The sequence below is a fragment of the Phycodurus eques genome, chromosome 6 (assembly GCF_024500275.1).
Source record: "Phycodurus eques isolate BA_2022a chromosome 6, UOR_Pequ_1.1, whole genome shotgun sequence".
Classification (NCBI taxonomy): domain Eukaryota; kingdom Metazoa; phylum Chordata; class Actinopteri; order Syngnathiformes; family Syngnathidae; genus Phycodurus; species Phycodurus eques.
In genome coordinates, this window is record NC_084530.1 from 28,214,350 (window position 1) to 28,226,785 (window position 12,436).

General features: G+C 41.8%; 3 protein-coding genes across 7 annotated transcripts in view; 1 reads left to right on the forward strand and 2 right to left on the reverse strand.

Moving 5' to 3' along the window:
- LOC133403670 (arf-GAP with dual PH domain-containing protein 2-like) lies at positions 1-5,790 on the reverse strand. Of its 2 annotated transcripts, XM_061678784.1 has the most exons (12): positions 5,740-5,790; positions 5,387-5,621; positions 4,191-4,321; positions 3,004-3,095; positions 2,764-2,852; positions 2,572-2,684; positions 2,024-2,170; positions 1,774-1,857; positions 1,633-1,695; positions 1,458-1,535; positions 951-1,179; positions 1-537 (listed from the first exon to the last, which is right to left on the reverse strand). In XM_061678784.1, exons 2-12 carry the CDS (start codon positions 5,472-5,474, stop codon positions 509-511), a joined length of 1,143 nt encoding a protein of 380 aa, XP_061534768.1. In that variant the 5' UTR covers positions 5,475-5,621; positions 5,740-5,790; the 3' UTR covers positions 1-508. The 2 variants fall into 2 exon arrangements, with proteins under 2 accessions (XP_061534768.1, XP_061534769.1); XM_061678785.1 differs by lacking the exons at positions 4,191-4,321; positions 5,740-5,790 and having other exon boundaries at positions 5,387-5,470.
- On the forward strand, positions 5,645-9,696 carry tefm (transcription elongation factor, mitochondrial). Of its 2 annotated transcripts, none has more exons than XM_061678787.1 (5): positions 5,645-5,726; positions 6,841-7,334; positions 7,579-7,728; positions 7,813-7,991; positions 8,063-9,696. In XM_061678787.1, exons 2-5 carry the CDS (start codon positions 6,900-6,902, stop codon positions 8,328-8,330), a joined length of 1,032 nt encoding a protein of 343 aa, XP_061534771.1. In that variant the 5' UTR covers positions 5,645-5,726; positions 6,841-6,899; the 3' UTR covers positions 8,331-9,696. The 2 variants fall into 2 exon arrangements, with proteins under 2 accessions (XP_061534771.1, XP_061534770.1); XM_061678786.1 differs by lacking the exon at positions 5,645-5,726 and adding an exon at positions 5,895-6,023.
- The window catches only part of atad5b (ATPase family AAA domain containing 5b), a 7,650-nt gene continuing 4,453 nt past the window's right edge, over positions 9,240-12,436 (reverse strand). For 2 of the 3 annotated variants that reach the window (XM_061678781.1, XM_061678779.1), the window contains exons 8-14: positions 11,890-12,140; positions 11,714-11,807; positions 11,238-11,525; positions 11,047-11,159; positions 10,264-10,904; positions 9,870-10,022; positions 9,240-9,467 (exon numbers count right to left, since the gene is read on the reverse strand). In XM_061678781.1, coding sequence (XP_061534765.1) covers positions 9,353-9,467; positions 9,870-10,022; positions 10,264-10,904; positions 11,047-11,159; positions 11,238-11,525; positions 11,714-11,807; positions 11,890-12,140 — 1,655 coding nt within the window. In that variant the 3' untranslated portion in view covers positions 9,240-9,352. The remainder of the gene's footprint in view (positions 9,468-9,869; positions 10,023-10,263; positions 10,905-11,046; positions 11,160-11,237; positions 11,526-11,713; positions 11,808-11,889; positions 12,141-12,436) is intronic. The other variant, XM_061678780.1, reaches the window with a different exon arrangement.

Sequence of the window (12,436 nt, forward strand, 5' to 3'; positions counted from 1 at the left end):
AAGCAGGCAAAGGATTTTTTTATTATTCATTCAGCACCTCCCATATCATTTTGAAAAGAAACAAATACTGTATGTCACCAAAAAAAAAGAAAAAAAAGAAACAGAATGGTGGACTGGTAGTTAGCACATCTGCCTTGCAGTTCTAAAATGAATTAATTAATAATTTTGTTTGAAATAAATTGCTTTTATTCGAGCCGCCAGAAATGAAATGACAGGCATGTCACTCTTCTCAACAAACCTTTCACTGATGCTACAGCACAAGCCTAACACAACAACAACAACAACAACAATAATAATCATAATAATACAAAAATCACACATGTACAACTATTTACATAGAGGGAAGAGTCCATGCAAACCATTGGTCGGTTCCACCCAACCCTCAAATGACAATTCTTACCAAGACATTTTGCATCCAACTTTGTAGCAAGGCTTCTATAGGCCAGGTGTCCCAATACTTGAGTCCATATAAAATGATGGTGCGAGTTGGTGTAAGAACTTCTTCAGGTTATTTGCGCCTTCTCAAGTTGGCTTCATCTACAAAGAGAAACAGCAGTAGAAATATTAACTGGTGCTTTGGCTGAAACAAAAACAAGCCTGTGAACATGGACTGTATTTTAACATAGGGCTGTACGTACTATTGGAATTTCCCTCTTTCGTCTGTTTATTTTTTGCTCTTTGTTTTAGTCCTTAGCATGTTTTATTTCTCGTATTGGTTTTCTTTTCTGTTTCTTACCATACTACTTTTTTTTTTTTTTTTTACTGTGAAGGAGTAGCACAATGAATTGGATTGCAGCATTAAATCATCATGGCATAAACTGTTTCATTCTTTAGATTCTAATTAATTGTTATACTACTGTATGTTCTTATCAAAGTACATTATAGAGGGCTATTTTCCTTATTGAAAAGCTTGAGTTACGGAACCACTTTCTCTCGTCTTTGGGTCTTACTTGCGTAGTCCTCCGCCGTCATCGGCTGACCGATGACTTTCCCGAAGGCCTCCAGCCACTCCTGCTGTTCCTGTTCCTGCTCGCACGTGAACACGAACTGCCTCTGGGGAGTCTGCAGAGTGACGGCACGGTGCCAGCGGCCTCCTCTGCCGCTGCGCCTGCCGCCCTCCGACACAGAGTAGCCGTGGCTCTCCGTGCCGATAAAGACGGCGCCAAGCTCGGTGGCGTCCTAACAAGGGAGAAGACAGCACAGCGTTAAAACTTAAACTTACTCAACTGCAGATGGAAATATATCCAAGGGGAATCCTTTATTTTCATTTTTGGAAGATACATTTTTTTTTTATCAGTATATAGTGATTTATGTCGAGTTTTTTTTTTATGATGGGATAAGGCTTTTACGTGCTTTGGTGCTGCTGTTTTGGTTAGCGAAATAGTTCAAGTGGGTTCAGTAGTTTAAAAAAATGAAAAAATAAAAAACACTCCTCTATAGAATTCTGTATTCATTACCAGTGGGGATTTATAGTATAGAAGCTTTCTGTTCATTAAGCACAGAGTGAACCACCTCTTCCTGAATGGCTCCCGCTGCTGCAAAACACACAAACAGAAAATATAATAACACGTTAAAAGACAACAAATAACATGATGAACATTTTTGACACATCATTTCCGGTCGGCGACGAACCGTTGGGCCAGTTTTCTCCATGTGTCCCTCCTTGAGGCAGGATCTCGTAATCTGAGGTATTAACTTTGCAGATAAACGCACAATAAGCATGTCGCAGCTGTTGATCATTATAGCATAAATGCATCGCTATATTTATCTCACCTCTCGTTGTCGAAGAGTGGGATGCTTCTTCTGGAGGTAAGCCAAGCGTGTTGCTCGAATAGCACTGAAAAAGGAAACAATGACCTGCAGAAGTGTGGATGTGAGACAATGAATTAAAAGGGGGCTAATATTTCAAACTGTAAATATTGATGAAAAACCTCAGCACTCGATGTGACTCAATGGGTGAATTTCAGTGACGTAAAGAAAAAAAAAAAGAAAAATACAAATTGCTTGAGCAATTGTCTCTCACTTGTCCATTCTCGTGGTAAACGAAGATGTTCCTTGTCCGCACATCCTGCAAGTAGGAGATTTGCAGGCCGTGAGCGTGTCCGAGCTTCTCGGGCTGGAAAACCGCATTCAGCTCCTTCATGCCGATCACAGCTTTAGGGACTCTAGACTTGGTTTGAACGACAACAGAGCTTATCGGAAGAGAAGTCGTACACGTATGTGCGCATAAAACATTGATTAATCCCTAACGAGATGCTTTGTGTGGGCGCCCGATTCGAATGAGCGGCCCAGTCGCACGGAGACGCGGCTGAGTTTGGCACGGACCCTTTTCAAACGTACGAAAATCGAGCTAAAGTTGTGTCCCAAAAAATATTTTTTTTTTTTAAATAATAAATCGTCATTAACCAAACTATTGCAAAAATAGATACCTGTTTGAAAAAATACAGTATGTTAATATTATTACAAAAATTCCTTTGTACAAAGCGATGCCTCCCATATGAAGAAATTACATTGCAGTATTTGCATTCGAAAATCCTACTAAAATCTGTCAAGAACACTTTCAGTACTCACATCCTCTTTGGTGAAGTATCTGAGAGTGAAGTCTTTGTGGGACAGCAAGAAAATCCTTTTCAAAAACTGCTTGTTGTCTTTGCCCTTCTTCCACAGTGTCGCCTCAATGGTGTCTAACACATCACACACACGTGCAATGAATAAATGGAAAAGCATGAAAAAAAACAAGAGAACTATCGGTAACACAATTACCTGCACCATAAGATTGTTGAAAGTAGGCTTTTTCTCCCGTGAACTCTCTCCTCTCGTACTTAGCACGGATCCATTGATCCTTAAGAACCCTGGCAGTTGGAAATAAAACCTGTTAATGGTGACTTGTCATCACGCTGCGTTAAGAGCTGCACCTCTCCTGTTTCAGCGTTTGTAATCGGACATTGGTGAACCTTCACTTTTCATTTCCGCTGAGCTAATGATGACAAGTTCATCACGTACAGACAGTCTCTCGGCTGCGGCCGGTAGATGAACGCAGGAACACACTTCTCGTAGGTGGCTTTAGCTACAGAGTTGCCTCTCTGACGCATGGCCTGAAGACACACACAAAAAATTAAATACAGAAATATATTTTTTTTAAAATTATTATTCAATGCACACCTTTTGGAAATGTTGGGGCAAATTGCTGCTTTTCGAAATATATGAAATGGAGAGATGGAAAAGGTGATAAGGATGAGGAACTTGAGGGAAATGGAAAGGAATTCATATTACCATATTTCTTTAAATAGTGTGCGAAGTTGTTTATTTAGTCAACTGCAGAGAATTCATTAGAGGTAAGGCTTTTATTAGAGGCAGGATCTTTAATTGTACAGATGCATTTCATAAATATATATGCATGTATCATTTATCACCCAACGACAACATATGTATTGTGTTTAATAGTTTACAAAGTAATAACTGTCATTAAACATTTATTAGAATATTATTATATAATATTGAATGTAAGGAGATAATTCACCAATATCATGGAATAAATTGCATTAGGTTATGCTTTTATTACAGAGGAGGCTTTTATTGGTACAGACATACTATAAAATAGTACTATATATTTGTACACTCATCCGCCAATAAATAATGACACCTAACCAATGACATTTGCTTCAACTCTATTTTATTTATAGAGCACTACAAAAGACAACAACCACAGCTGTAACAAAGTGCCGTATATAATAAATATCGAACATAAAACACAATAAATAATCAAATGACAAAATAATAATGACTAACAAGATAATGGCTTGTACTGTACATAATATATTATAATGTTGTATGTTATAATACATTGCATTCTAATAATATAATGCCGGTTTATTAAGACAATTTACCAGTTGGTACCATGTAAAATAAAATATCAAATATGCATCACAATGATGTACATAATATTATATATTTTATTCCACAGACTAAATTGTATTTCTACAAATAACATTTAAAACACCTCCGCCATAGTTATCTTTCCCTGAGGGGAAAAAAGAGGGGACTATTATTATTATTATTATTATTATCATATTGATTGCCGCAGAGGCCATTATTTAAAGAAATAAAATAAAATAAATCAATTCATTATGTTTATTATATGAGACTGCCTAAGTGCATGCTGAGAAAAAAAGAAAGAAAGAAACGTAGACCTCTACAAGGGAGTCCTGCCAGTGGTCTAGATGTATGGACTTGACTTTGCTGATGGAGGGCAAGTTCCGATGCATCCCAGAGCAGTTGACGCACAAAAACACACCTAGTGTGTAAGAGGCCCAATCAGGCTCTGCAAAAGCGCAAACAATGTTGGTAAGGGAACTAAAAACAGACAAAGGTGAGCTCGCAAATCAGAACCGTGAACCATAAAACCATGCGACGACGACGACTACCTATTCTCACGCAGACATACTGAATATTACAAACCCTGACAGTGGTGACAATAAGAGCCAAGAGGAACACTGAGGTCACAGCTAACGTTTCCTCCTGTGATCGTATAAAACGTGACCAAAGTGTGGCTATAAATACTGTAAATATAGCGTGCCTGTTTTTGAAGCTCTTACAGTAGAGTATTGTATGAAAAAAGCCTTAGGCCACCATTAGATGATTAGTTTTAGCAACGCAATAATGACCAAATATACTTACTCAGAATATATTTGACTGTAGTTCCTTTCTCGGAATACAACCAGAAAACAGAAGTATTTAGTTATTTAGTGTGACCTGCTTCAAAATACTTTTACTTGTCACATACATATCGTCACTGTCGAGCGGAAATTTCCTACTTCCAAATTGGGTGAATTTCACATTTTTGTCACAAATCACATAGCATCCAATGACATTACCTTTTCCAAATACACACACACAAAAAACACAAAAACAAAATGAAAGTATCAAATTGTAAAAACTAACGATAAGTAACACATTCTACAACAATTTGAAGTCTGAACCCCTAAATGGAATTGTCCTCTAATTTACTGTTTTACGATGTCAATAAATCATCACAAACACAAAGCTAGAATTTTGCACACTATAATACCTACACTACTAATTTATGTGCATGTTAATTTACAGATGTATTTGAAAATATTCCCATTATGGAATTTCTTCATTAAAAGTAAATTGAATTGAGGACAAGCCCTATGGACAATGGATAAATACTCTGTATTAAATATAAATCAAGCCAGATTTCTAGTTTTAGTAGCCCAAGTGGTATTTTTTATTTTTTTTTAAATTGATGGCGAATACTTTTTCATAACTTTAGTTAGGCCATTGGGGGGGGGGCTTTGTAAAGAGTGAAATGGCCCCTGATAAGAAAAAGCTTCCACACCACTGATTTATACAAATGAAAACTCACCAGGAGCCCCACAGTCGGCACACGTGCTGTTCCAAGGCTGCCGTGTCAAATCCAGCAGGATTTTGTTGTTTCTCTCCAGGACGGCCATAGGTGAAGGCTCTGCTGCCTCCGTCCCACGGAGTCACATACTATGTGCACAGGCACAACACAAATTGAGCAGATGCAGCAACATCTTTTCTCGTCGCGGTGGCCGAGCGGTTCCTCTTTGCAGCGCAGCATCACAACGTTTATTGTTCTGCACACAAAACGTCGAGGTCCGGAAATAACAGGGAAAGGAAGTGAGAGGGGCGCCCGCGGTGTACAGAGGCGTGATCACGTTTCTGAGGTTTCACTGTAAACGGTCGGTTACTTACATAATGTTGCACTTATATGTGTGAATTTTGCATTCGAACCAAAGTTACAAAAATCTTCAAAGTTCCGACGGGGAAAAAAAACGTAAGAGGGCAGTATTGAGAGGGGGAAAACTCCGGAACGTAATGTGATGTCGTTGTTTAAGACGGACCTTTTAAAGCATCGGACAACAACTAAAGGACAACTTGTGCGATGTCTCAATTAAATTGTAACTAACACTATAAGAACATTTTACTGGCGAACATGTGGGTTGCCAGGCGAGTTTTATCGTCTGTTGCACATAGTCGTAAGTAGCGTTATATTTCTTTTACTCGTTGTGTGACTGCACTACGTGGATAATTTGCTGTTTAGTTCACACACGTAATTTACCCTGCGTGCAAAACGTTCCCAACCTTTACGTTCGCTCATTGTGCACTTCTAAAATAATCCAATGTAAATTAAAACGCGGATTTTGTGGATATAAATAGTGGTGGCAAAAGAACTCAATGTCTGCATTTAGAACATAAAGTATGGTTGTGTTCGCTCAGGCGTTCATGCTGTAAAAAAACAACAACAACCGTGGTCCGTTGTGAACTGACTAAAATAAATAAATAACAATGCTAAAATAGCTAATGATGACAGCTGACGAAAAAAAATACACCTTTCCTGTTTTTCCAGATTAGACGGAGGATTTTTGAAGTCCAGAAGATGTTATTATTGGAGAGGACAACATCAAACAATTCTCCTAAATAAGGCTACGGATGGGGAATATCTTGCATCTCCTCATCTGTAACGCCATCGTCATTAATGCTCCCTAGTTTACGTTCCTCCATGTTGCTCCTGGCCCTCTTTTTTCCCCCCCTCCCCTTTACAAATCCTCAATCTATCAATTAGAATCCCAAGGGCGATTCTCTGTTTATGTCACGTCGTCATCCGCGATGGTTGAAAAAAGTATCAAGCCTATTTTGGCAATGTAAGGAGTAGAAAATACAGAAATCGATTTTTCTATTTTGGGAGTAAAAATAAAAAGTCAGAAAAATAAACTCAAGTTCAGATACCTATAAAATAGTATTTCTACCTCTTTTCTTGCCACCACTGATAAATAGCTCATGTTACGTGTGCAGGTCAGCATGCTGGTCACCCAGGCTTGTTCCGCCGTCCTCGGCCGGGCTCCCTTCCCGAGATGGAGTTACGCTACCTCCAGTGCACATGCTGCTGGAGGAGCAGAATCCCAGTCGCTGGAATCGAGAGCCTGAACGCCAGCATCTCTACGCCATGCGAAGAGGACGACAACAACGAGGAACGCGACGCTCCTCTAGATGCGTGCTACACCTCAGATCAGCGCGACGCCATCCTGAGGCTGCTCAACAACGCCTCGGTTGCCGAGCTAGCGGGCGTCAAGCTCCTCCGAGGGCGGAAATCTGTCAACATCGTGGACTACCGGAGCAAACACGGACCCTTTAAGACACTGGAGAGCGTGGTAAACGTGCCGCTGCTCAAGCACAAGAGCGCCGTCGTGGTGTTCGCGTCCATCCTCAACCCGATGAAGAAGGAGAAGAAGGTGCGCATCCAGTTGGCCAAGTTCATCAGGCCTGAGGTGGACAGGTCCTGGCTGGAGGTAAACACATCACACATTTCAATCTTTTTAAACTTTTTGCAAAACTTACTGTTCTCTAACAAAAGCTGAATAGTAAAATTCCCAACTGGGTGTCCACTTCTATGCCTTTCTGTGACTCTTCCAGTCTCTATCTCTGTTGCAACCTGCTAATGAAACTGAGCTCAGTGGCCACTTCCCTCAGAGAATTGGCGAGATACTGTTGCTCAATTGTTAGGGGTTCTCATGATCTTATTGCGTAATCTAGGACGCCAATTCCATCGTTTCACTAGTGTGCGCCACTAACCGGATAGCGTGGGCACACATGGGCCGAGGAATGACCGTCATGGACTGGCAGCACTTGGACTGTCCAAACTTCCTGAAGGGCACCTACATGGCATCCGCCTACTTAAACGATGTGAGTCTGGTTCAAACAACAACCAAATAATTTAATTGGTGAACTAGCTTGTGGTGTGAAAATTGTGTTTTTTGTGATCATCAGGTGTCAGCAGTGGTGTCCCTCCTCCCTTCGGCGGACTTCTACATCATCGAGAAGCCGTCCATCTCGGTGCAGAACACGGCTCTGTTCCCGGTCATGGCGCACATGAGGACGGTGGAGGCCATGTTGTTCGCACTACTGGAGCCCAGAAATTTCCCACAGGACACAAACATTCCTCCCAGGTTTGGCACTTTGGCTTCGAGGTTGGCTTTCTGGCAATGCTGATACCTAAACTCACACCTTCTCCTCACAGAGTTCTGAACATGATGCGCACCGCCGTGGGACGCCATTTCGGACTCATGGTAGGCGAGTCGCGGACCAGCGGGGCGCAGATGGTGCGGCGGCTAATGACCGAGTCGGTGACTCAGAAGATGCCGCGGATAAACTTTCCGCCCGAGCTGCTGGTCAAGTACAGGAACTGGTTTCAGATGAGCATCAAAAGAGGCGGGGGAGAGGAGCTCTGCGACGCTCTGCTGCAGGCCGTGGCTTTTTACGAACTCCTCACAGAATCCTCTGCTTAGCCGTCGCTGATCTGGCAAGACACAAAAACATACGGCAGGCAACCTGAGGACTTCAGAACTTTTTTTTTTTTTTTTCCCCCCTCCTCAACCTAAAAGATACACACCATTTAAAACGGGATGTGGAAAACGTTACCATGTATAGCCACACCAGGCGACATTTTTTCTGTTTTTATCCTCAGAACATATGCGCAAAACACAATGCAGAAAATGTTAATTATATACTATGTGCTTTTGGTGGTTAATTGTTTTTGGGCTTTTCAGAACAAAGTTTGTCTAAGATTTTATTTATTTTTCGGATAAAGTGCTGTTGCGGGCTGCATATAGTATATTGGGTTATAGGTTGCCCACCTTTGATTTAAAGGTGACATGAAAAGTGACTTATTAATTCCTTCTACTGTATAACAGTTGGATCTGTGTAGTGGCTGCCTACCCATCAAGTGTGAAAGTGCACATTGAAGTACTCATTCAGTTTATCTGCCTATATCTGAAATTTCTGATTTGTTGGTGTATTGGTGCCTGAGTTCTGTGGGTGAGGGAAGCCAAAGGAGGATGTATATGGTTAAATCAAATTAAACACGCACACTTCAATTGTAGCCTGGACTTAAGGGGTCTTCAGTCTCCTGTCTCTCATTGCTTCACTAGAGGGGGTTGGATAAATTGCCTAATTTGGGTACTGCGCAGAGTCGCTAAGTTGGCAACACAGAGTAGCCCTCGTTTGGTCCCATGCCTTCTCTACCACTGGTAGTCACAATGAAAGCGATACTTGGTACACTGCATGACACAGAACCGACCCCCCAAAACGAGGTGACTTGAAACACTGTGTGAAAAGTGTCTACTTTATTTTGACCTCATGTCAGGAACCTTTTATTATTGTCTTCTTTGTCCATTGTGCAAGAATGGAAACTGACATCAGTGCTTGAACATCTTTATTTAGGTTCCATGGTTGCTCATGATTTCATTGACTGTTTTGAAAATAATCTTTACAGTAAAGTTTAGATTAAATAGGCTGAGTGGAAAATAAATCATGAGGTAGTTTTGTTTCGGCTGCCTGACTGGTTGCTGGAGAAATCTTGGGCCAAGAGTTGGAGCGTTGACTTGGAGAGGCCCAGGTGTAAGCTTCGGAGGTAGTGTACACACCTACGTGAGGGGGAGAAATTGACATTCATTTAGAAAATTATTAGCAAAAGCACAAAACAAAAAACAATTCTTCATATAGTGGGTAGGTACGATTACTTAACTAAAAAGAGTTAAGTATGAGGAATTTGTATGAGGGGTCTATTAATTTTCACACAAATATACTGTATATTACAATACAATGTATGTATAAATAATTACAGTATTCTGCTGTAGTATTTACTGCAATAAATCCTCTGTTTTACCATTTTTGCAGACACCAGATTATTTATACTCACCAGGGTAAACAGGAAGTTCCTGTCGTAGTTGTAGCTGACTTATTGAAATGAGTATTGATCAAGCCAAAGAGCCATGTAAATTAAACAATCAAATCAGAAACTATCAAGCTGATAATCGTTTGTTCACCTGGCCGGCTCCTTGTTTGGCTGCCTCATAGAGCGGCTGATGGAACGGAGGGCGGGCATGTAGTCAACGCATACAGCCTGCCTGTTTCCCAGCAGGCCAAAGGGCTGACTACTCAGCACGGCCTGGGTCATCTTGTACCGCCTCTGGCACATGCTGTGAATACAGGCACACGCCGTTATACGCTCACTGGCCACTTGAAGGTATACCAGTGGAACCAAATGAAATCATACAATGACAAAGGCAGTGAAGAACTGAGTAACAGTAAAAACTGTCAATGACTCGTTCGAATAATATAAAAATAGAATAGTGCGGCCTCTGACGGGTTTGAGCTAGTTCTGGTGCTAACATTACAAAAGGCATGAATATGTGTGACGTTGAACTAAAGAACACTCACATTGGGTCACCTGGCGGTTGACAAGCGAAGTGTATCCCATTGGAAGACCCTGTTCGTCCAAGTTCCGGTACGCATGTCTGCGTCTCCGTCCAAACGTACGACACGCGACTCCAATAACTGCGGCACCCCAAACTCTCCACAGCTGCCTGAATTTCCAACAGCCTCTCCTGGCTGTGACTCCGTTCTTCCTCCTCGCTCATTTCATCTAACACACCATCTTTAATGTCAGCTCCAGTCCAGACAAAGTCCCTTGTGCGAGCAGCTGGATCAAACACTTCTGCTGTTGCTAATGTGGCATTGATGTACGACATGACGTCAAAGAAGTCAGCCAGAGCATTCAAACATGTCAAGTTTACATTGGCCGCACTTTGTTCAGTCCTGTGATTTAGCCTTGTTTTCGGACAATAGGGGCTTATTTGTCCTTTGAGTGTCAAACTGGATCCGATCACCATCATGTTGCTAAGCCCAAGTCCATCCCTCACTGGGTCGATGTCTGCAGCTTTCATCTTAGACCGGAGCAAAAGCGTTTCCTGGTGGGACCCGATGGGCGTGAGCATCTCCATGTTGGAGTACAGTAGAGAAACATCTCTTCTCCAGCTCTCCACCAGCTTGTTCATATCAGCTTCAGTCCATGTCGGATTCTGAAGAATCACACACAAACTAATACTTGATAGTTGAAATTGTACTTTGTACACATGCACAATGTAATTCGTATGAGAGACAGTAATAGAAGTGTATTAAAATACCACCTTTACAAAGATAAAAAGAATGTGCGCAATATACCTTCAGAAGGTTCAGCAGATGGTTTTGACTCACAGGATGAAGACCCAGCATGCTCGCAGTGCAGCCTGTACTATGTTGGGGAAGGCTGGTGTTTTCTGCTTCTACACTAGTGCCTTCAAACCACAAGTATAGACGACAGATTTCAGCAGCCAAACGATGTTGTGACTAATTTAAATGAGACGCACAGCAACCTTGAACACTGTTCACCCACAACTGGAGCTGCAGGAGACAACGTCTGACGTCGCCGCCGGTGAGCGTGAGGAGGCTTCGCACGTCGTCCGTTTCCATGTTCACACCCTGGGCCAAACACAGCAGCTGCAGGTAGCTGCAGACATTCGCCTGTTGCGAGGCACCTTGCTTTAAAAGCTGATCGACTTGAGCGGGGCTCAAAAGCACGGAGCAACTAGATCTCACCGCCGACGGCTTCTTGAAAGCAACTTCTTCCAAGCTGCCACTGAATCTCTCTCGGAATGTAGGATCTAAGAACAAGATAGCATGCATGCACACCACTAGTATATAGAAAACACAAACTTCTCATAACACTAAAAATATTCGTTTGTATGTGTGTTTGCAGGCTACTTTCAGGACCCATGGAGAACAATGTATGACGTCATATTAGATGGAAAGGAAATAATTGCCGTTCGGTCTCCTGTGTGTATTTAGTTACCATTGGTGGTGAGAACCACTGGCCTCTTAGTAGTCGTCATGAACGTCTTGATGGCGGCCAAGAAACCAACATCATCTTCAAAAATGACATCAACCTATTAGAGACAAAGCAGACAGAACACTTCAGCATGCAGCCTCACAGACAATAAATACAATTTGCAGGTGTGACTGTGCCACCTCCTCAAACAGGATTAGCGACGTGGCTCCTTTTTTCCTCTGCGGCGTAGTTTGAAGCTCGGGCCCCTTTTTCAGTTTGTCGTGCGGCGACTTCGCTGGCGGCAGACTGCACAGGTGTTCTGCTTTGGCCTTCATCTTGAAGAAGTTTGTCAGAGTGACAGCGGCTGGCTTCTCCTTTCCTGTGCGTCTGCGGCGGCCAAACGTCTGATTTTTTGAGCTGACGGACACCTTTTGGGGAGGTGGCAATTTTCCTCAGAAAGAAAATAATGCAAATTAAACCCCTGCAAGAAGCGTTGAATGCAAAGAAATAAATAATTGCATGAGCTATATGCTGGTTTAATGGTTACACTTGTGTTGTTCTTATAGAGTAGGAGTAGGCAAACTTTTGTGCTCAAGGGCCATACATGATTTTTAAAATGGACAGATGGGCCAAGTCATTCATAAACGAGGGGGGGAAAAACGAGTTGAAATGTGTATGTAAAATTATTCTCACAATAAAGTAATTTGTTCTCCTATTTGATTGTTTTATTCATAATGATTGTAATGA